Source organism: Rhinoraja longicauda, chromosome 3 (assembly GCF_053455715.1).
Source record: "Rhinoraja longicauda isolate Sanriku21f chromosome 3, sRhiLon1.1, whole genome shotgun sequence".
Taxonomy (NCBI): domain Eukaryota; kingdom Metazoa; phylum Chordata; class Chondrichthyes; order Rajiformes; family Arhynchobatidae; genus Rhinoraja; species Rhinoraja longicauda.
In genome coordinates this window covers 64,470,614-64,495,572 of record NC_135955.1, presented here as the reverse complement: position 1 = coordinate 64,495,572, position 24,959 = coordinate 64,470,614, and the positions used below count along the sequence as shown (strand labels likewise).

The window sequence follows — 24,959 nt, the reverse complement described above, 5'->3', positions numbered from 1 at the left end:
GTTTCTGGTCCTCCTGATATTGGTTGTTTGATCACGTTACTATTTTGGTGGTTGTGTAGCCTCTTGATGTTAATGAGACTTCGCTAATGTAGAGTCTCTCAGGAGCAATACTGTTAATGCTTCTGGGCTACTCAGCCCTTAATATTTCCTTCAAATCAATAGGATTCCCCGTCATTATACCATCTGCCTTGTACAGCTGTATTATCATGTTGCTGTTCCCAGGCCACACCACCAAGATAACAACGTCCCTGGTATGAGACTGCTCGGATGCAATGGAGCTTATTGCCCTTGCACAAAAACATAGTTTCAATTCCAAAGGCTTGTTGAAATGATGATGATGTGTTCCTTGGACCTCATCAAAATTCATCAGGCAAGCTGTGGCGCCACGGTAGCGTTGCTGCCTTACAGTGAATGCAGCGCCAGAGACCTGGGTTTGATCCCGACTACAGGTGCTGTCTGTTAGGAGTTTATACGTTCTCCCCGTGACCTGCGTGGGTTTTCTCCGAAATCTTCAGTTGCCTCCCATGCTCCAAAGACCTACAGGTATATAGGTTAATTGGCTTGGTAAATGTAAAAATTGTCCCTAGTGTGTGTAGGATAATGTTAATATGTGGGGATCGCTGGTCGGCGCGGACCCGTTGGGCCGAAGGACCTGTTTCCGCACTGTATCTCTAAACTGTATCACTAAACTTAAGATACCAATTAAATGCTGCATTCTGCTTAACTTTTAGAAACATATGCCATAGGTGGCTATGGAGGCCATGTCATTGGGTATTTTTAATGTGGAGCTTAACAGGTTCTTGATTAGTAAGTGTGTCAAAGGCTACGGGGAGAAGGCAAGCAAATGGGGTTGAGAGGGAAAGATAGATTAACCACGATTGAATGCGGAGTAGAATCGATGGACTGAATGGCCTAATTCTGCTCATATGACTTATGAACTTATGAACTTCAACCCATACCAGGTGGATTGGGAAGAGTACTAAAGTGGAGAGGTTGGGGAGGCGGAGGAATGAGACTGGATGCGGCTCATCGTTGTTTTGTTGCAAGCCAGGAGAGCTACCTGATCCTAACAGCTTCACAGAGTATTTTTTTAATCTTGAAAATTCATTGTCTGATCCATAAACACACACAAATGAATGTCAAAGTACTGGTTGCAATGGGAATAAAGTATAGAATAAAAGTACAAAAGGACACAAACTGCTGGAGTAACTCAGCAGGTCAGGCAGCATCTTTGAAGAACATGGACAGGTGATGTTTCTGGTCAAGACCCTTCTTCAGACTGATTGGCAAAGGAGAAAAGAATGCTCAAAAAGGGGAGGGGCAGGGTGAAGCATGGCAGGTAATAGGTCGACACAGGCTGATGGGAGGAATTAGATGGGAGTCCAATGGAAGGGTAGGGAAGGGAGGGGGGGGGTGGTGAAGAGAGGGGGGAGGGGTGGTGTTTTGTATACTTTCTCTTTACATTCCGCCTCCCAAAGTGCAACACCTCAAACTTTCTTGGATTAAACTTCATCTGACATCTCTCCGCCCATTTCTGTAGCTGATCTAGTATCCGCTATATACTTTGACAGCTTTCCTCCCTGTCTGCAACTCGACCAAATTTGGTGGTATCTTCCAACTTACCAAACAAACCAGTTGACATTTGCATCCAAGTCTTCTATGAGTAATCCAGTTCTGAATCGAAATGACCAATTCACCATTGGATCCCATAAAATCAGAAAGGTGGAGCCTTCCGGAGATCTCAAGGGGCCTCATGCCAAGTTTTAATTGGCATGAATTCCAACGAAACACTGAGAGCATAAAAGGAGAAGGGTTCCAGGAAACCAGGATCTCACCCCTCTTTGCTCTCTTGTAAGACTGGGATGGATGAACGATTTGCCTTTATTGCTCCTACAAGTTCTATCACATGTTTCGTATTCCTTTGGGCATAAATTTATTTTCTGCCGTCTTTGTCCTCGGGCATCAAAGTCAATATTTTTCATAAAATTACATACTTTTATAGGCCCTAACCTCTTTTAAAAGATTCATGTTTCAAAAAATTAAGTTTTCAGTGGGGCATGAGCTAATTCCAGTAAGATTAATGCAAGAGCAGTGATGATGAAAGAAAAATAAAAGTTGGAACCATCTGAGGCTCAGTTTCCCAAAACTGGCAGACCTCATTTCAAGATAGACACAAAATGCTGGAGTAAGTCAGCGGGACAAGCATCTCTGGAGAGAAGGAATGGGTGACGTTTTGGGTTGAGACCTTTCTTCAGACCTAATTTAAATTCACTTTGGCTAAGTTGTTTAGCTTCAGAACATACTTTGTGCCTGAAAGGTTGAGTTGACTATTATCACAAAAATGATAATTCTCAAAGTAGACTTACACAAGGATTAGCCAGCAGCTCATTTAAGAGGGACATCATTGTCTATGTCTGGAGACAGTGACTTGTTTTGTATGAACATGTGTCTGCCAGTAAGGGAACATTTCACTACTGCGCCACATGGAAGTCCCTGAGTAAGATAAGGAAATATGTGCACATGTGTTTAAGAAGAATTATCAGAAATATTTTTGCAACAGTTGCTGCCACACAGCGCCAGAGTACCCGGGTTCGATCCTGACTACTGGTGCTATCTGTATGGAATTTGCATGTTTTCCCTGTGACCGCAAGAGTTTTCTCTGTGTCTCCCTCCCACACTCCAAAGACGTATAGGTTTGTAGGTTAAATGGCTTTGGTAAAATTGTAAATTGGCCTCAATGTATAGGATTGTGCTAATATACAGGGATCACTGGTCGACACGGACTTGGTGGGCTGAAGGGCCTGTTTCCACGCTGTATCTCTAAAATCTAGTCTAATTTTCTTCTGATAGCTATCTTTGATATGAGACTGTTGGAAATTCTGAATTGATGCATTAACAAAGATTTATAGGATCCGCTACCAAAGTTATGGAGGTGAATCAGCACAACCTGAGGTAACTCCCGATCATTGTCTTGTAATTAGAACATTTCTGCAATAATTACTAGACCTCACCAAATCGTTCATAACCATCGCTGAAAATAGAGATGAACAGTTCTACAGTGCTCTTCTTCCCATCTCCCAAAGTGTTGAATGAATGAATGAATGAATGAATGAATGAATGTATGAATGAATGAATGTTTATTGGCCAAGTATGCATATATAAGGAATGTGCCTTGGTGCTCCGCTCACAAATAACAACACAAACATACAGTTAACAATTAAGAATAAAGCATAACCACATCAAAACAATAAGGATACAACATTATGATCTAAACATGTGGGTGAAAATAAACCAGAGCAAAAAAGAGACTACAGACTTTGGTTATGGAGTAGAACTATCTCTCGTGAAAAAAAGCTGTTTTCATGTCTGGCTGTGGCTGCTTTGACAGTCCGGAGTCGCCTTCTAGAAGGAAGTGCTTTGAAGAGTTTGTGGCCAGGGTGAGAGGGGTCAGAAATGATCTTGCCCGCGCAGTGTACAGTTCGCCAATGGGGGGAAAGTTGCAGCCAACAACCTTCTCAGCTGCAGCCTCTGGATGTCGTGCTTAGTGGCTGAGCCAAACTAGACCGTGATGCAGAAGGTGAGGACGGACTCAATGATAGCAGTATAGAATTGGACCATCATTGCCTGTGGCAGATTGTGTTTCTTCAGTTGCCGCAGGAAGTCCATCCTCTGTTGGGCCTTTTTGACTGTGGAGTCGATGGTGGCCCCCCATTTAAAGTCCCTGGAGATGATGGTTCCAAGGAACTTAAATGACTCCACAGATGTGACTGTGGTGTTGTTGATGGTGAGTGGGGGGAGGGGAGGGGGATCCCTTCGAAATTGTTGATCGTCAATGTTGTGTTCTTGAATAGTAATCAATATTGCAGGAAATTAAATTCCATTTGAAAGTCGCCTAATTCTTCTAATGATAGGTTGGATGAATTTCATGCAGTAGATTATATATCTCAACTGAAGTGCTATTTTATATATCATCGCTCAGTTTTCTTCAGATAGGAATTTAGAACTTTTAATTTTGGCATGCAGAAACAAGGCTTCCATCAGTGTATAACTCAATCAATCATTTTGGGGCTGTGTCACAGTTTCCTCTATCTAAGTTCAATGTTGTAATTTGAAAGGTCTTCAATATTGGGAAGACAACCTTTATAACAACTTTGCCATATATTTTTAGAACATATAGTACAGTACATGACAGGAACAGTCCCTTCAGCAATGATGTCTGTACCAAACTGCAAAGTTAGACTAACCTCCTCTGCCTGCATGTGTTCTATATACCTCCTTACCCTGCATATTCATATGCCTCTCTATATGCCACTATGATATTTGGTTTCACCTTCACTGCTGGCAGTGCAATCCAGGCACCCACCATTCTATTTGGGTTAAAAAAAACTTGCCCCCTACATCTCATTTATACTTCCCCCTCTAATCTAAACGTTAAGCTTTCTAGTCTTTGAGTGACAGACAATTGATTAGAACAGGTATCAGTGGTTATGGGGAGAAGGCAGGAGAATGGGGTTAGGAGGGAGAGATAGACCAGCCATGATTGAATGGCGGAGTATACTTGATGGGCCAAATGGCCTAATTCTACTCCTATCACATAATCATGATCTTGTGTTTCTGATTGTCTATACTATCTTACAATGAGACAAGTAAGTTACAAGGAGAGGTTGACAAACTTGGATTGTTTTCTCTGGAGCATTGGAAACTGACGGGAGACCTGATAGATGTATCTCATAAAACTTTTTAGAGATGTGCGGTGCAGAAACAGGCATTTCGGCCTGTTTCTGTGCGCGCCAACCAGCAATCAGCCCATACACTAGCACTATCCAACACACTAGGGACAATTTACAATTTTACCAAAATCAATTAACCTCCAAACCTGCATGTGTTTAGAGTGTGGGCGGAAACCGGAGCACGCAGAGAAAACCCTTGCAGACACAGGGATAACATACAAAGACGCCACCCATAGTCAGGGATGAACCTGGGTCCCTGGCGCTGTAAGGCAGCAACTCTACTGCTGCGCCACAGTGTCACTTTTGTACTGGAGCGACTCCTGATCCAAGTAAGTCCCAGGCCACTGCAGGCCTTCCTCGACCGGCCTGGCCCGTGAACCTCCCGTCCCACTCCTCACGTCCATCGTCGCCAGCGGCTCCCTCCACCTCGGCTCCACTCAGTTTCATAACATAAAAAATTGGATTGTGGACCATGAGGAAGGCTGCCAAAAGACACAGAATGAATATAGATAGGTTACAGATATGGGTTAAGAGATGGCAGCTGGAGTGTAAACTGAGCAAATGTGAGGCGTTGGTCTTTGGAAGTTGAATGTAAGGGGAAGGTATACCTTTAATGGCACAATACCTTAACAGCATTGACCTACAAAGGGGTCTTGGTATCCAAGTCCATACCTCCACAAAAGTGGCAACAGAAGTAGATAGAGTGATATAGAAGCCATATGGTATGCTTGCCTTCACCAGTTGGGGCATTGAGTATAAGAGTACGTTATGGTAAAGCTTCATAGGACTTTGCTTAAGCTGCATTTGGAGTCTTGTGCACAGTTCTGGTCATCCCATTGCATGAAAAATGGGGAGGCTTTGGAGAGGGTGCAAAAGATGTTTTGGAGAGGGTGCAAAATATGTTTACCAGCATTCTAGATGGATTAGACGACATTAGCTGCAAGAAGAGGTTTGACAAACTTGGATTGCTTTCTCTGGAATGTGGGAGGCTGAGGGGTGACCTGATAGAAGTTTATAAAACTTTCAGAGGCCTGGATAGTGTAAACAGAATATTTTTCTCAAGGTGGAAATGTCGAGTACTAGAAGAAACAGCTTTAAGTCAGAGAGGAAAGTTTAAAGAAGATTTTATTTTATTTTAGTTTAGAAATAGAGCGTGGAAACAGGCCCTTCGGCCAACCGAGTCTGCGCCAACCGTACACGAGTTTTATCCTGCACACTAGGAACAATTTACAGAAGTCAATTAACCTACAAACCTACATGTCTTTGGAATGTGGGAGGAAAGCGGAGCACCAGGAGAAAACCCATGTGGTCATAGGGAGAATGTACAAACTCCATTCAGACTTTACCCTTAGTCAGGATCACACCTGGGTCTCTGGTGTTGTAAGGCAGCAACTCTACCGCTGCAATACTGTGACGCCCTTATGACTAGATTTTTACACAGAGAGTGGTGGATGTCGGTAATGTGCTGCTGAAAGAGTGGTGGTGGACATATATATGACAATAACATTTATGAGGCTTTTGGATAGGCACATGAATATGCAGGGATAGAGGGATATGGATCATGTGACAGCAGAAGGGAGCACTTTAATTTGACATTGTGCTCGACACAGGGCTGAATGGCCTGTTTCTGTGCTGTATTGTTCTAAGTTCTGAGCTTTATGTTACATGTACATGAGCAAGGCTATTCAGTCAAAGAAAAGTAACTCAGTAATTTTACTAAGTTTAAATTTACATATTAAAAATAAGCAGCTGCTGCACTTTGCACTGCTCTGACATACTTGAATGTTTACTAATGATGACCTGAGAACCTTTTACATTATTGAGAGCAATTATAATGAGTGTCTAAGAGATAAGTAAAGGGTGAGACTTAAATACTTCTTCACCACAATAAAATCATTTCAAAGAGTTTTTGACAAAGATGTAGCACTGCAGGTGTGAATCTCTAAAGTAATTTGTGTTCATTTCATTCCCTTTCTATTGATTTATTTTAATAGTAGTTATCCAAAAAGGTTCTGTAGAAAATTATAAATTTCCATGAATGGTCATTTTTGTTTGAGGGGGACGAGAATTGGGATGCAACTTATGTACGGCAATGTCATTCAACTTCTGACACCCTACACATTTTTAGTTTGGTTATAATTCAAAATAGGCAAATGACATGGAACGAGCATTTTGAATCAAGAACCAAAATAATCAAGCTGATATCAAGAAAGGCAGAGACAACAGCATGATGACATCCCTCCTGTCAAAATCTCTTTCTCCCCATCATAAATCTGGATTTTTTTTTCCTTTGAACGTTTTTTACCGCAAGTGGAGTCGGCCACAAAAGCAGTATTTTGTGAGTGATGGAGCATTAGCTGCAGTCAGCAGACTGCCACTGTTGAAATGTGGGTTTCTGCTATCTTTGGGGCAGATAGAATGTAAACACATTGTAATGTTTACGTGACATGGTAAAGAGTACTTGTTAGAGTCTCCAGAAACAGTGGGAGATTGGGAACCTGTCTTCAAAGATGATAGTGTGCATGTTTGCAAAGGTGAAAGGGCATACGTCTGCAAAGATGATGGAGCTCAGCTTTGGTCCCCGCTGTTAGAGTAATTGATTTTATTACTTGATGTGCCAGCTGATTTTTACCTTAAATAAAATGAAAGCTGATAGGTTAACTAAATAGATGCGATTCAACTGAAGTAATAACATTCTGCCATGCATTCTACATAATGTTATGTAGACAGTAGTAAGATAAAAAATAAAATAAACAGTACACACAGATATTTTTGATATCCGTTGCAAGGTTGTAAACACCTTCAAACCAACTTGGCAGAATGTAGGTGGTGTCACCTCTTGCATTTCAGTCTGACAGAGGTTAATTTGTATCTGATCAGGGGGTAGGTTTCCACTCCTGTTTGGAGCAGGGCTATTACCATTGACTCAATGAACATCAATAAAAAAATCTATTTGCGATGGAATCACATTTTCAAAATTCTGTGAAATACAGACGTCTCCCTAATTTGCAAAATTGAGATTGCATTGCAGTGTTAAATTTATTAAGTTTTAACTGTGGTCTTCGGGTCACATAGAGATATAGCACAGAAACAGGCCCTTCGGCCTACCCAGTCCATGTCAACCTCCGTGCCCATTTTTACCCTAATCCTAACCAAACCCATTTGATTAGTTTAGTTTAGAGATACGGTGTGGAAAACCACATAGGTCGCGGGGAGAACGCACAAACTCGTACAGACAGCATCCGTAGTCAGGATTGAACCCAGGTCTTTGGCGCTGTAAAACAGCAACTCTCCCACTGTGCCATTCAAAAAGAAAGAAAGTTTAAAACTTTCAAAAGGAAGAAAGATAAAACTTCTTCCCACTGCGCCCACCAAATCATTTTTGCCTTGATTACTTCAATCACTCTGGACTGTGGGTAATAATCGGGCTCCAGTTGGGTTCTTTACTTTTCTTTAATCACGAACAATCACAATAGCAAGTAACTCAACATGCAATCTCCGTGTGTCCTCCTGTGGACTTTCTGCGCTACATAAAATAAGTCCCCAAAGTCTACCACTCGCCCACATACTAGGGGCAATGGAGCAGCACAGGTCCAGGCAGCAGCATCTTGTGGACATTCCATGTTTTTCAATTGTGTGGATCATAGAAATGACAACCACGTTTGCAGTGCAGGCCATAAATTGTTTGACCAACATTCAAGGCCTACCTAAGGTCTATACATAGAAAAAACATATTACTGCCAATATGCTAAATTACAGTAGAATACCAAATAGAGTCATAGAGCACAGAAACAGGTCCATCTTGTCCATCTAAGCTAGTCCCTTTTGCCAGCGTTTTCCCCATATCCTAAACCTTTCCTATCAATGTACCTGTCCAAGTGCCTCTTGCCTGTCTAGACATGCTGCCTGGCCCACTGAGTTACTCCGGCACTTTGTGGCTTTGTAAACCAGCATCTTTATGGCTTTGTAAACCAGTTCCTTTTTTTGTACATTTTACTGCTCCATTGCAAAATCTCGTCAAGGTATGTCTACTTTGAAGAAGTTCTCCTGGGAAGAAAGGTCTGGACCTTGAACATCACCTATCCATGTTCTCCAGAGATGCTGCTGGACCCGCTGAGTAACTCCAGCACTTTGCGTCTTTGTAAACCTGCATCTTTAGTTCTTTGTTTCTACTCTCTGTTTTTTCTACTCTCTGTTATAATGCCTGGTTTAATTACCTCCTCTCTCGGCTCGATCCATATGCACACTACCCTCTGTGTGAAAAAGTTGGCCCTCGGGTTTGTATTAAATTTTGCCCAACTCCCCTTAAACCTGTGTCCTCTAGTTTTGTCCTGGCCGCCAGTGGTCGGTGCTTTGGAGTCAGGGCAGGATAAAAATAAGTTTAAATTTACATATTAAAAATAAGCAGCTGCTGCAGTTTGCACTGCTCTGACATACATGAATGTTTACTAATGATGACCTGAGAACCTTTTACATTGTTAAGAGCAATTATAATGAGTGTCTAAGAGATTGGTAAAGGGTGAGACTTAAATACTTCTTCACCACAATAAAATCATTTCAAAGAGTTTTTGACAAAGATGTAGCACTGCAGGTGTGAATCTCTAAAGTGATTTGTGTTCAATTCATTCCCTTTCTATTGATTTATTGTAATAGTAGTTATCCAAAAAGGTTCTGTAGAAACCTAGAAGCCCTTTGGCCCTCCGAGTCCTTGCCGACCAGTGATCCCCACTCACTAACACCATCTTACACACACTAGGGACAATTTACAATTGGGAGGAAACCGGAGATCCCAGAGAAAACCCACACAGGTCACGGGGAGAACGCACAAACTCGTGCACAGTGGTGAAGCTGCTGCCTCTCAGCGCTAGAGACCTGGGTTTGATCTCAACCTCAGGTGCTGTCTCTGTGGAGTTCACACGTTCTCCCTGTGACCGTATGGGTTTCCACTGGATGCTCTGGTTTCCTCTCACGTCCCAAAGACGTGCATGTTTGTAGGTTATTAGCCTCTGTAAATTGCCCTTAGTGTGTACGGAATGGATGAGAAAGTGGAATAACATAGAACTAACGTGAACAGGTGATTGATGGTCAGCATGAACTCAGAGGGCGGAAGAGCTTATTACCGTGCTGTATCTCTAAAACTGAAATTAAACTAAACGGCTGGTTAGAGCACCAAGGGCTCCCCTTGGGTTCCAAAGTATTGATGAAAAAAGCAGTTTCCCTCTGAATCCAACAGTTTCCATCATTTTTGTTAACCAAGCCAATCCATTCCAAGTAACTAACCAGCTAACTGACAGCGTGACTGATCTTCCTCTGGTTACTCACTCGACATGTACATAAAATACTTCGGACAGATTGAAGGCAACTGCTCAGAAGCAAACTACTGTTCTCAGCAACTGAGCAGATTATTTCACATCCAGGGGTATCTTCCATTTTATTTGTTAAAACTGGATTTGTGCCCACATACCTTGGAGAAAGGACAGTGCTTAAGTCACTGTCATTTCCATTGTGACCATCAAGCCTCAACCCTTTCTCTGCCAATGCTGTCCATTTCATTTGGTTCTTTTGGTGTCCAACAATTATCATAAGTCCATAAGTGCATAAGTTATAGGAGCAAAATTAAATCATTCGGCCCATCAAGCCTACTCCACCATTCAAACATGGCTGATCTATCTCTCCCTCTCAACCCCATTCTCCTGCCTTCTCCCCATAACCCCTGACTCCCTTACCAATTAAGAATCTGTCAATCTGCACTTTAGAAATCATTTTAAATAATTTTGGTGGCATAGGAAGCCATTCAGCTCATCAAATCTGAACCTACTATCAGAGCAATCTCATCGATCCTTTCCCCCCCCCCCCAATCGCTCTCCACACAACCCATTCTCTTTCCTACCACTCACCTACACTGGGGGTAATTCGCAGAAGCCAATTAACCTGCCAATTAATTTGCCTTTGATATGTGGGAGGAACCGAAGCACCTGAAGGAAATCCACTTAGTCACATAGAGAACATGAGAACAGGCACAACTAGTAGAGCCGCTGCTTCACAGTTCCAGCATCTGAGTTTACTCCTGACCTCTGGTGCTCTCCAGTGCAGTTTGCACGTACTCTGTCGCCCTGTAGCTTTCTTTCAGATCTTTCTGTCTCTCTGCCCACAACCCAAAGCTAGAGAGTTTGGTAAGTTAATTGGTGACCTTAAATGCCCTTGGGGGTGTGTAGGGTGAGTGGTAGGATCAGCGGGTTTTGATGAGAAAGTGGGGAATGTAAAATGAGATTTGTGAAGGATAGTGTAACATGGGTGCCTGATGCTTGGCACAGACCCAATGGGCTGAAGAGCCTATTTCCGTGCTGTACGAGTCTTTGACAGCAGCTGAGATCAGGATCAAAGCCAAGCCACTGTAACAATTTGACAGCAATATTAACTGCTGTGTCACCAAGTTGCCCGGATAATGTTAAAACAATACCCTTTGGGATTAAAGTGTAGGAAGGAAGACCTTTGCTCAGCCTGCCCGGGCCTACATGAGCTCCCGGTTGCCAAACACGTTAACTCCCCTTCCCATTCCCACACTGACCTTTCTGCCCTGGGCCTCTTTCATTGTCAGAGTGAGGCCAAATGCAAATAGAAAGAACAGCACTTCATATTTTGCTTGGGCAGCTTACAACCCTGCGGTCTGAATATTGATTTATCTAACTTCAAATAACCCTTGCATCCCCTCTCTCTCCATCCCTCCCCCACCATAGTTGTTGTACCAATTTCACTGTTGTCCTGTTTTTACCTAGCCCGCAACAATGGCCTGTTTCCTTTATCATTGTTACTTGTTTGCATATCTTTCATTTATTTGTCCTATATCTCTCTATGTCACCATCTATATCTCTTATTTCCCTTTCCTCTGACTCTCAGTCTGAAGAAGGCTCTCAACCAAAAACCACCTATTCCTTTTCTCCAGAGATGCTGCCTGACCCGCTTTGTTCCAGCTTTTTGTGTCTATCTTCCCTTTGGGATTGAGTTTAGTTTAGTTCTGAGATCCAGTGCGGAAACAGGCCCTCCGGCCCACTGAGTCCGCACAAACCAGCGATCGCCCTGTACACTAGCACTATCCCACACACTAGGAACAATTTACAATTTTTCTTTAACAAAGCCAATTAACCTACATCTTTGGAATGTGGGAGGAAACCGGAGCACCCAGAAAAAACCCACGCGGTCATGGGGAGAACGTACAAACTCCGTGCAGATGGCATCGACCGATAGGATCGAACTCGAGTCTCTGGCGCTGAAAGGCAACAACTCTACAACTGCGCCAGAAAAAAATCCTGTGCCTTTCATAAACAATACCAGACCAGCTCTATCATAAATTTCCTTACATGTATCAAAATAAATATGCATCTTTCCCAGAGGACAGAAAGTGTTGTGCTGACTATATTTGGCTTCAATTTCAACATGTATGTGGTTATCACTCATGCATGGCCTTGCTATTTCTCATCTTCATTGATGCTATAGGAGTTGATTTATCAAAGCCTGCATTGATCTCTTTACTGATTACACCACCCTCTGCACAACCCCATCTAAAAGACACACAGTGATTGAGTCACTCCTGGCAGATTTCGACATAATTGGACAGTAGGCAGACAAATCATGTATTTTGTTCAGTATACTGAAGTCCAAGTCAATAACTCTGTCAAGAAGGATGGACTATGATATTACCTGCCCTCACTCACTCTCAAAAGATGGTATGTATTTTCAATTAGAGTACACACGGGGCGGAGAGATGTATGTAGATGACCGAATGCAGCTTAGATTATATGTATTTTTAAATTTTGCACCCTAAGATACAAGTGCTAGGGTATAGAACATTTTACACTTTACATAGTGTCAACTTTAAGCCCAGTCATCTTCCCTCACTTAACCTCAATCCCATATATTCATCCCACTTAAAACCTCTTTTTCCAACTCCAGTTATTTTGTGACCTTTCTGATTTAGATTCCCCACGTAATTAAAAAATAAGAAGACCCCCATCAATAGCTGAGTAAATTCTGCCTAAAAATAATTTCACCGCTGACTCCTAACAAGAGGCAGCAGAGAATATAATCGACAGAGTGACACAGTGGTGCAGCGATAGAGTTGCTGCCATAAAGCACCAGAGACCCTGGTTCGATCCTGACCACGGGTGCTTGTCTGTGGGGAGTTTGTACATTCTTCCCGTGACATACGTGGGTTTTCTCCGTGTACTCCAGTTTCCTCACACACTCCAAAGACGTACAGGCTTGTAAGCTAATTGGCTTGGTAAAATTGTAAATTGTCCATAGTATGTGTAGGATAGGGTTAGGGTGCGGGGTTGCTGGTCGGTGCAGACTCGGTGGGCTGAAGGGCCTGTTTCCATGCTGTATCTCTAAACTAAACTAAACTCAACTAGACTGGAATGCTAAAACAACTAAATTGCACTGTCCTCACTTCGATTACAGTTAAGTCATGACCTTAAAAAATGTAGTGAAATAATGTAGGGATTCTATTCCATTATATTTATTTTTGCGCTTGTGCTGTAGAAATAATAAAAAATGTGTCTGGTGCCAGTTTCTATAAATTAGATAGGTCCTTGTTGCATATGATGTCTTCAGGTAAGAAGACTGGTGAGCATGTTTGTTTTTATACCACTTCTGTTCTGTATACATCTTAACTAAAGGGTTACGAACTCCTTTAGGATTGTTCATAGAAACATAGAAACATACAAATAGGTGCAGGAGGAGGCCATTTGGCCCTTTGAGCCAACACCACCATTCTTTGTGATCATGGCTGACCATCAACAATCAGTAACCCGTGCCTGCCTTCTCCCCATATCTCTTGATTCCGCTAGCCCCAGGAGCTATATCTAACTCTCTTTTAAATTCATCCAGTGAATTGGCCTATACTGCCTTCTGCGGCAGAGAATTCCACAAATTCACAACAACTCTCTGGGTGAAAAAGTTTTTTCTCAATATTCGAAATGTCCCTGACATTACTTGGGCACAGTTGTGGAATCCAGAGTGGCCCTCTTTTTCCAGTTCTCCCTACCTGCAATTCACCTCCATACTGTGATTTTCCATCCCCATTTTATTTTCACTTGCCTTCTATCTTTTTCCAAACTCACATCCTCAGCAATTTTCATTCCCCACAAGGGTGAGAGCTCAAAAGGTAAGATTTTGTATGAGATGCTTCTCAGGTAAGACCCAACGCCACAAAGTTCCAGGCCTTGAACATGATAGAACATCACAGACTGGAAAGCCTCTGTGGAATTTCTTGGCCTATATTTTGAAGAATTTGAAAATAGTTGAGTTTCTTTGGATTTTTAGAAAAGGTCAACAATTCTGCATTTGATGTCTCCTGGAGCATTATGTGCAAAACAACTGTAAATTTGTAATTATTTTGAACTAGCTTTTAATTTCATTGTAAATATGGCGTTATACATTATTGAATAAAGATAGCACTTAATTATGCACACATTTTAACTGAAAAATATGCTCATATCAGAGAGGACATTCAATCTTTCACAGAAACCTGGGAAATTTGAAATTTACTAGAAACAAAGTGGCATATTTAATGCAATTCTTGATGGAGTCTTAGTACAAATTCAAAGATTTATGTAATGTTGCAAATATTAATTTAGGAAATCTGCAAATATAGGTTCTCCTTCACTTTTTATCCTTGTAAATATATGCTAAATATTCACATTTTTAATTAGTTTGGAGACTACATTGAAATATGCCTTTCGGCCCACAGATTCCACGCTGACTGTTGATCACCCGTCCATGCTAGTTCTATGTTATTCCACCTTCTCATCCACTGCCTACACACCAGGGACAATTTATAGAGGCCAGTTATCTTACAAACCCACATATCTTTGGGATGTGGGAGAAAGAAAGCCAGAGCACCCGACGAAAGACACATGGTTACATGGAGAACGTGCAAACTTCACACAGACAGAACCCAAGGTCAAAATTCATCCCGAGTCTCCGTTACTGTGAGGCAGCAGCTCCACCAGCTCTCACTGTGAATAATTTGGGAATTTAATTTTGATATCATAGTATTCCCTACAATTTTCAGTAAACTTTGTGAAAATTACTTATTTGTGAAAATATTATAATAATGGAAAAATTTAACAAGGTTTCTGTGAAATGACCATATGAAATATAATTCAAAAATATCAGAAAACATTGTCGTATTTAACAATTATACTTATCTTATGCTAAGAGGTTGTTGGCATATCACATTGGACAGATATCATTTTAATAAATCAAACTAAATGTCTTGATCATGCCATTGAGCTTATTGCAGTTCATGAAGTCAGTTGTAAGAATCTCTTGTCAGTTGAAGACAGAGTAAGAATACTTAAACAAGACAATTTAATAAGAAAGAAGGGTAGGCCATTAAAATGCTGTAAGTGAACTTCATTACAAAGGTATTAAACCTTTTGATTCTTTAGTATTTTGTAATCCTACATTTTGTTCATTTCCCTGAACCTGAACTCAAACTGAAATCCATGCTTTACCTTAAGACATGGGTCTAATTGGTCCTGGTACCGAGTCATCATGAAAACCTAATGGGATGTCAATGTGCTAACTTTCATGATGTGATTTTGTGGCTGGAGCTGGAGCCTTTCACCGGACCCTTGCAGTCTTGATCATTCAACTGTAAACTTCTCTTTTGTGTTCAGTGAAGCTCACGTTGGGCTTTCTATCCTTACAAAATAAAAAAAAACGTTAAGTGAAAAAAGGCTTACAACTGACACTCTGCAGAAGGAACTGTGTATACTAAATATAAAATGTTTCGGCAATATGCAGCAAAAAAATGTGCTTCTTTTTATATTGATGATTCAGAGTTACTTCAACTGATTTTTAAAGAGAGACATTTATTCACAAAATGCTGGAGTAACTCAGCAGGTCAGGCAGCATCTCAGGAGAGAAGGAATGGGCAACGTTTCGGGTCGAGACCCTTCAGACTGATGTCAGGGGGGGGCGGGACAAAGGAAGGATATAGGTGGAGAAAGAGAGACAAGAGATTTCACTGTGAGATTGGGCGATGACCAATTCCCCTTTGATTGAATTGGTTGATAGATATCGCATGGTAACATGCCCTATAACCCACCAAGTCCTTTGGCTACCATTGATAACCCATTTAAACTACTTCTATGTTATCCCAGAGATAGACACAAAATGCTGGAATAACTCAGTGGGTCAGGCAGCATCCCTGGATATGGATAGGTGATATTTTGGGTCAGAACCTTTCTAATGATTCCCAATGTTATCCCACATTCACATCTTCTCCCTACACACTGGGGTAATTTATAGAGGCCAATTAACCTACAAAATTACACGTCTTTTGGATGTGGGAGGAAACTGGAGCACCCAGAGGAAACCCGTGTGGTTACATGTTTCATTTCTTTAGGATGATAGAAACATAGAAACATAGAAAATAGGTGCAGGAGTAGGCCATTCGGCCTTTCGAGCCAGCACTGCCATTCAATATGATCATGGCTGATCATCCAGAAACAGTACCCTGTACCTGCTTTCTCCCCTTGATTCCATTAGCCCTAAGAGCTATATCTGACTATTTTGTGAATACATCCAGTGAATTGGCCTCCACTACCTCTGTGGCAGAGAATTCCACAAGTTCACAACTCTCTGGCTGAAAAAGTTCTTCCTCATCTCAGTCCTAAATGGCCTACCCCTTATTCTTAAACTATGACCCTTGGTTCTGGTCTCCCCCAACATCAGGAACATTTTTCCTGCATCTAGCCTGTCCAATCCCTTAAGAATTTTATATGTTTTTATAAGATCCCCTCTCATCCTTCTACATTCCAATGAATATAAGCCCACATTAGCAAGAATGTCCTTCCTCAAATTAGGAGACCAAAACTGCACACAATACTCCAGGTGCAGTCACACCAGGGCCCTGTACAACTGCAGTAGGACCTCCGTGCTCCTATACTCAAATCCTCTCGCTATGAAGGCCAACATGCCACTAGCTTCCTTCACTGCCTGCTGTACCTGCATGCTCACTTTCAGTGACTGATGTACAAGGACACCTTGGACTCATTGCACCTCTCCTTTTCTGAATCTGACACCATTCAGATAATAATCTGCCCTCTTGTTCTTGCCACCAAAGTGGATAACCTCACATTTATCCAAATTATACTGCATCTGCCGCGCATCTGCCCACTCACCCAACCTATCCAAGTCATCCTGCAGCCTCATAGCTTCCTCCTCGCAGCTCACACTGCCACCCAGCTTTGGGTCATCCACAAACTTGGAGATGTTACAAAAATATAAAGCAAAATGAGGTTCTCACTAATTGCCTTATATGATGCGAAATAATATAGAAAAAGTACATAAAGAATACTTTAACTTAAGAACGATGGAGTGGAAAGTAATGCATTTGCAAATAAATAGTTTGCTATTTATTGCTAAATAAGTTTCTACCTATGTCCTTCTTGTCCATAGTATTTGTGATCATGTTGTTTTTGCATGGTTCAGCTGTATTCCAGGTTGCTTTAATAATCTTTCAAATCAAAACTGAGACATTCACCATGAATACTGACAGTGAACCAAATTTAAAAAAAATAAAAAGGGTTATAAAAATTTGTTTCAAGCTCTTGCAGCTATGACTCAACTATATATTTTAAAAAGCTTCATATAAACACTCCTGCCAGCACTCCACTATGGGAAATTTAATCCTTAATGCTTCTTTAATTCCATACAGTTAATGAAGTGTGGAAATTCCTGAAGCCCAAAAGGTTGGTGCATGATGCATTCCAATGTATTGCATGCTATTTGAAATATTTGACGTTTATAAAAACAAAAGGTTTTAGATTTTTTCTGAGGTTCCCATTAAACTGCTTCCAATCAATCTATATTTAAATCATCTGTAGTTTTGCAGTTAATGTGACACTTTGCAGCAAGTGTTTTTAAGACATTTCCTTCAACATCTATATTGACTGTATGCCAGATGCATATAAATTGAAGGCGATGTTCAATAAACTATTTTTTATTCATTTGATTTGGTAATAAATTACATTTCCATAAAATCTATCAGAATTAGCCATACTGCAACAGCTCAATATTTAGGTTATTTTCAAACAATAAGGTGTAATACTGAAGTTCATTCCAAATTATGCCCTTTTAAGCAATACTCAATTAAAGCAAATATAAAATCTGCTATTGTTTCTCACGTTTGGCTTAAAAGGAAGCAGTCTTTTGGCTAAATTATCAGGGACCATTTTACCATGAAAGAAGGTATCAGATAGTAGTTCAATTTTATCAAGAAGCAAATTATTTTTATGTTAAGTATATCAGGAAGAAAATACGGCCTAAAATGACACTTGCATTCTCATTGTTTATGCATGGTGACGACCAGTTGAATATAAAGGGCTGATTAAAATTGACAAGTGGGTTCTTTCATATTTCTGTATCATTCATTTATTTGTAATAGCTTGACAGATTCCTGAAAATGCTTCATGCCAGTGACAAAAATAAATCATCACAAATTTCTATCTTAGGCATTCAGCAGAGATACCACCAAGGCAACCAGAGAGTGATCATTGTTACTCCAATTAACTGTTTGACCTTTTGACCTCTTTCTCAGATATATGATCAGGAAGGATCCCTACAACATTTTATTGATGGCAGTGACCCCAACAAGTCAAATTGGATGAGGTATATCCGATGTGCAAGACATTGTGGAGAGCAGAACATGACAGTTGTCCAGTACAGGTAGGTGATGCTTACAATTTTGACCTATCAATGTGATGCTTAACTGAACATTGGATGAACTTCTGTTCCCCCAATCTAGAATCTTAACTTCTGTTCCCCCAATCCAGAATCTTTCTTTATCGACTGCAAACCCTTTTATTCTACGAGGGAATTTACCTCTTTTATTCTCGCTAGAGTTTATATCCCCCTCCCCCAAGACTGCGTACGTGAGACGCAAACGCAACTCGCTGCCCAGGTATTGAGGGTAGAGAGTGACTTCCCGGACTCCATGGTCATTGTTTTGGGGGACTTTAACAAGGCTAACCTCAGTCGTGAGCTCCCAAAGTACAGACTTCATGTTACCTGCCCCACCAGAGGAGAACACTTGATCACTGTTATACTTCAATCAAAAACGCATATCGTTCTGTTCCCCGGGCAGCTTTGGGTCTCTCTGATCAATGTTTAGTTCACCTTATTCCGACCTACAGGCAGAAACTAAAATCTGCTAAGCCTGTAGTCAGAACAACGAAAAGGTAGACAAGCGAGGGCATTGAAAAACTACAGTCCTGCTTTGACTGCACTGATTGGAATGTGTTCAGGGAAGCAACCACAAGCCTCGAAGAGTACACAGACACTGTGACATCCTATGTCAGCTTTTGCGAGGACAGTTGCATTCCCACTAAGACCTGGATCTGGTTCAACAACGACAAGCCCTGGTTTACAGCAGAACTCAGACAGCTCCGCCAGTCAAAAGACGAGGCCTACAGGAGCTGGGATGCAGACCTCTACAGGCAGGCCAAGTACAAGCTGAGAACTCAGCTAATGAGAAGAGGAATCAGAGCTGCCAAAGAAAGGTACTCTGAGAAGCTGAGGAGCAGGTTCTCAGCTAATGACTCTTCTTCAGTTTGGAAGAGCTTGCAAGAAATCCCCAGCTACAAGAGGAAAACTCCCCGCTCTTTGGATAATCGTCAGCTGACCAACGACCTGAACAAGTTCTACTGCAGGTTCGAGAAACATAAACATAACCCTGGGACCCCCTCCCCCGCACCCCCAACCCCCAGTCACCACTTCACACCTACTCACAGCCTGACTCCGCTCTGCAAAGACTGGACCCTTCCCCACCCCCACCCCTTTGCAATCACCACTTCACACCCACTTATAGCCTGACTCCAGTCTGCAAAGATCCTCTACACACCCCCTCCTTGCTGCCCAACATCAGTCTGGCCACTTCTCCATCTCCAACAAAAGAAATTGAGGAGGTGGAGAGGCTATTCAGGAGACAGAAAAGACGGAAATCTCCAGGACCGGACAATGTTTCCCCCTCTACCCTCAAGCTCTGTGCCAAACAACTGGCACTGGTCTACACAGACATTTTCAACCAGTCCTTGCAAACCTGTCCTGTCCCTGCCTGCTTCAAAGTCTCCACTATTGTCCCTGTACCCAAAAAGACAAGGATCACTGGCCTTAATGACGACAGGCATATCGCACTGTCCTCCATAGTCATGAAGACCATTGAAAGACGTGCTGGCCCAGCTGAAAAACATCACAAACCCCCTGTTGGACCCTCTGCAGTTTGCATACCGGGCCAATAGATCGGTGGATGACGCCATCAATTTAGGCCTGCACTTCATCCTCCAGCACCTGGATCGCCAGGGGATCTATGCAAGGATTTTATTTGTGGACTTTAGCTCTGCATTTAACACCATTGTGCCAGAGCTACTACACTACAAACTCTCCCGGTTGACTGTGCCTGAACCCCTCTGTCAGTGGATCATCAACTTCCTGACAGACCGGAAGCACCTTGTTCCCCATAATAAATTCACCTGTTTCTGTCTTCAAGGGACCCACATTTGTCTTAACTAATTTTTTCCTCTTCACATACCTAAATAAGCTTTTACTATCCTCCTTTATATTCTTGGCTAGCTTACCTTCGTACTTCAACTTTTCTCCCCGTATTGCCTTTTTAGTTACCTTCTGTTGTTCTTTATAAGTTTCCAAATCTTCTGGCTTCCCACTCATCTTTGCTATGTTATACGTCATCTCTATTATTTTTATACTGTCCTTGACTTCCCTTGTCAGCCACGGTCACCCCTTACTCCCCTTAGAATCTTTCTTCCTCTTTGGAATGAAATGATCCTGCATCTTCTGGATTATTCCCAGAAACACCTGCCATTGCTGTTCCACCATCATTTTTGCTCGGGTCCCTTTCCAGTCAACTTTGGCCAGCTCCTCCCTCATGCCTCCATAGTCCCCTTTGTTCAACTGGAATACTGACACTTCCGATTTTACCTTCTCCCTCTCAAATTGCAGATTAACTCATCATATTATGGTAACTACCTCCTAATGGTTCCTTTACCTTGAGTTCCCTTATTAAATCCATTTCATTACATAACACTAAATGCAGAATTGCCTGCTCCCTGGTAGGCTCCAGTACAAGCTGCACTAAGAATCAATCTCGGAGGCACTGTATAAACTACCTTTCTTGGGATCCAGTACCAACCTGATTTTCCCAGTGTACCTACATGTTCAAATCTCCCCTAACCACCGTATCATTTCTTTTGTTACATGCTAATTTTAACTCCTGATGCAATTTGCACCCTATCTCCAGGCTACTGCTCAGGGGCCTGTAGATAACTCCCATTAGGGTCTTTTTACCCTTACAATTTCTCAGTTCTATCCACAATGACTCTACATCTTCTAACTCTATGTCTCCCCTAGCAAGGGACTGAATTTCATTCCTGACCAACAGAGCCACCTCAGTCCCTCTGCCCACCTGTCTGTCTTTTCGATAGGATGTATACCCCTGAATATTCAGTTCCCAGCTCTGATCCTCTCGCAGCCATGTCTCTGTAATTCCCACAACATCATACTCACCAATTTCTAACTTAGCCTCAAGCTCATCCACTTTATTTCTTATACTTTGCGCATTCATATATAACACTTTTATTTCGGTATTCACCTACCCTCTCACACTAGTTGCTCTTTCACCTGACCTTACTCTCTTATCCCTTCTTGAACTTTCCATCCCATTAATTTGGGTGTCTTTTGTAACGTTTCCTGTACTCTCTTCGCCTTTAACTCCCAATTTGTCAACCCCTCCTCCCTGGGTCCATGACTGGTGGGAAGGGAAAGAATTTATTTCCTGAAAATTCTTGTTTCCTTACATGTAGGAAGTCCCATAGCATTACTATTCCCTGCATTAAAAATAATTTTAATTCAAAGCCACTTGTACTTTTGCCCAATATGTAACCTTAGTCCTCAAACTACTGACTAATGGGAATAGTTTTCCTTTATTTAGCTTTTCTAAACGTTTTGTGTACATTACATTCAGAATCATGGAACTGGATGAATATAGGGGTAGGATGGGAAAAGAGTGACTTGAATTGAACATGTATTTATGGACTGCAAATACCAGAATTGATTAGTTAGATTTCATGGTCTCCTTGAATTTATTTTTGCCACTTATCAGTTTTAGTTGTAAGTTATTACATGTTTCCCCTAGCACAAATTCAGTAATTTAAATAATTGCTGAAGTTTTACATTACTGTTTAATCAATGCTATTATTATATCAAGGGCCTGTCCCAGTTACATGATTTTTAAGTCGACTGCCGGCGACTGTCAAAGTCATAGCAGATCGGCGAAATTTTCTTTTACCCAACGACAATGACCACGACAATGCCGAGTCAGGTTGATACAAGTTACTTTTTTGTGAAACTAGCACCTGGCTAAGAGATTATACTGTCTGCGGAAACATCGCAAATTTCCCACGCTTACCTGACCATCAAACTGTTGCCTCCAATCTACCTGTCAAATGACGTGACGGTAAATAAATTGGTTAAACAAAACTATCTTCTGGTATCTTCAAATGCCTTTTCTTAATTTAATATTACGTGCTTCTAAATGCATCTGCGACAACCTAGCAAACCTGGGGACAGCATGTGATAGCGCCCGCAATAAGCTACGATACCTGGCGACAAGCCAGCTGTCGCTGAGAAATTTCTATCTGGAAAAAATTTCCGCAACACGCCGAGATCCGCTATGATTCATGCCCGCGACACCCCGACGAACGTCGGTGACAGCCTAGTCACCGGCAGTCGCCTTAAAATCGACTAAGTGGAACAGGCCCTTCAGCTTACCTATAAGTTCATTGTATTCACGCTTAAATGAACACACACACCACTTCATTCATTTTCCATTGCACAGGAAATGTGGACCAAATTGCTAATCACTGCATGGAATTCCTAAATATATATATTATACTTCATTTACTCAGCATATCCTATTCCCAATTATTGGCATGTATGTGATTCCTGGGTGTGGATCCAAGACTGTAAACTAAAGGAATCAAAATCATTGAAATTCAGAGTTGAGAAGGAAACTATTTGGTCCATCTTGTCCATTGCAACCAAAAAGAGATATCTAGAGAAATCCCATTTCCTGTCACCCAGTCCCCAGCCATGCAGGCAATGGCATCTCGAGGGCTCATCCAAGTAATCTTCATGTGCAATGATGGTTTCTGCTGCAAGTTCTTAAACTCTAGTTCTTTTTGGGTGCATAACGTTTTTGCTCCAACTTCCTATTAATCCTACAAAATCCTTAAAACAAGGTCCTTAAAACATTCCCCTCAACTATCGACCTCCCTGTTCTGGGAAATAGGCTCTTAAAGTTCATTCTATCTAGCCTTCTCATAATTTTCCACATCTGTATTCTAACTTTCCTCAAAATCTACATGAAAGAAGCCGATCCCAATCCAGCCAATCTCATCTTATAATTAAATTCTCCAGGCTGGACAACATCTTTGTCAATCTTCTGAGAATCTTCTCTGTTTACTGTCACATGATAATTAGACCTAAACATTAGATCCATCTGTCGTCTTACCAGTGTTTTATATCGTTCTAGCAAGACCACCCTAATATATATTGTAAGATTTAACCAATAAGAGAAAAAACAACTTTGCTAACTTTTAAGAACTTTATACTTGTTTATTAGCTTTGGGGATCTGCAGACATGCGCTGTAAGGTTCTGTTTCTCTATAAATTGCGGCTTCCTAAAAATGTCTTATTTCTATTTCCCTATTTGGAATAACAGGCTATTGATAATGGGGCCAGTGCTTCTGATCTATTGCCAAAGGTAATATCTTTATAAATAGGTCTATCTGGGGGCATTTGGAAGAAGGTTTGCAAGTTGCAAACTCAAAAGGAATAAACAGAACACACTGTAAATCTGACTCCATGACATTTGTGCTGTGGAATTCCCACGTTACTATATGTCAACCCTCATTTAGAAATAAATTCAATAAATTGGAAGAGCACATTTCTCCTTGCATAAACTGTGGCGTCAGCACTATACAGTAGCTTCCTTTTAGTTTCAAAACATTTACTACTTTGTTCTTAAATTAAGGACAAAGTCTTTTTTGAATATCAGAATCACATGAGCTCTCTTCCTGTTTTTTGATAACTCTGTGTCCATTGAATTTTGCTGTTTTTTGTAAGCAACTAATTTGTATAATTTCAATTAATGTTCTTAATTGAATTCCATCTGGGGCTGTTGTGTTATAAGCCCACATCTCCTTTATTCACGGAAATCACCCATGTTTATTTAGCCGACAAGGAATAATTCTGACGTTGCATTGTTAAATAGTGTAGAAGCATACAATTAGAAAATGTTCAAAACTAAGTTGTCTCAAGGGTGATACTATTCGTTCTTAATGAATCCCACAAAGCACTAGAGCCCACTTGTATGTGTAAAGCATCAAATATTGAAGTGATTTCCTTTTGGTGAGGAATGGTCTGGAACAGCAGACCCATTCAGTCCTGTGATGATCTGAGGCAGGATGGCTAGAAAGGTGTAATAAATGTTCTTGATTTAGGGAGGAGATTATTGACCAGGGGCTATCCTATTACTCATTCTCGATGTGCCCCAAGCATTGGGTGGGGACTAGGTTAGATTTGGTTGTGAATTTTCATGTTCAGATGCCTGCCCTCACTCACTTGTTATGATTATAGGTTAAGCATATTTAAGTTTGTTTGTCCATAAGCTTGATGAGGCTTAAAGCCTGTTATTCTCATGAGGTTCAATAAAGCAACAAATCAGCATCTGTGTAGATGTGAAGGGAGTTAATTATTGGGTAATATCAAGTACGTTATATCAAGGGTGGCACAGTGGCTCTACTAGCAGTGGTAGAGCTGCTGCCTCATACTGCCAGAGACCCTGATTCGATCTTGACCTTTGGTGCTGTCTGTGTGGAGTTAGCTCATTCTCTTTGTGACTCCAGGTGCTCCAGTTTCCTCCCAGATGCCAAAAACATGCAAGTTTGTAGATTAATTGGCCTCTGTAAAAAAAAAAAAAGCCCCTGGTGTGTTGGGAGTGGATGAGAAAGTGGGATGATATATCAAACTAGTATGCATGGGTGATCGATTATTGAAGTAGGTTCATTGGGCTGAAGGGCCTGTTTCCATCCTGTATTTCTAAAACTGAAACCAAAACCAAGAAATTAGTCTGTCCTAAACTTC

At 41.4% G+C, this 24,959-nt stretch overlaps 1 protein-coding gene across 1 annotated transcript in view; it reads left to right on the top strand.

The window, feature by feature from the left end:
• prdm6 (PR domain containing 6) overlaps window positions 1-24,959 on the top strand; it is a 172,927-nt gene that overhangs the window by 83,609 nt on the left and 64,359 nt on the right. Inside the window, exon 3 of the mRNA XM_078397012.1 lies at window positions 18,340-18,467. Coding sequence (XP_078253138.1) covers window positions 18,340-18,467 — 128 coding nt within the window. The remainder of the gene's footprint in view (window positions 1-18,339; window positions 18,468-24,959) is intronic.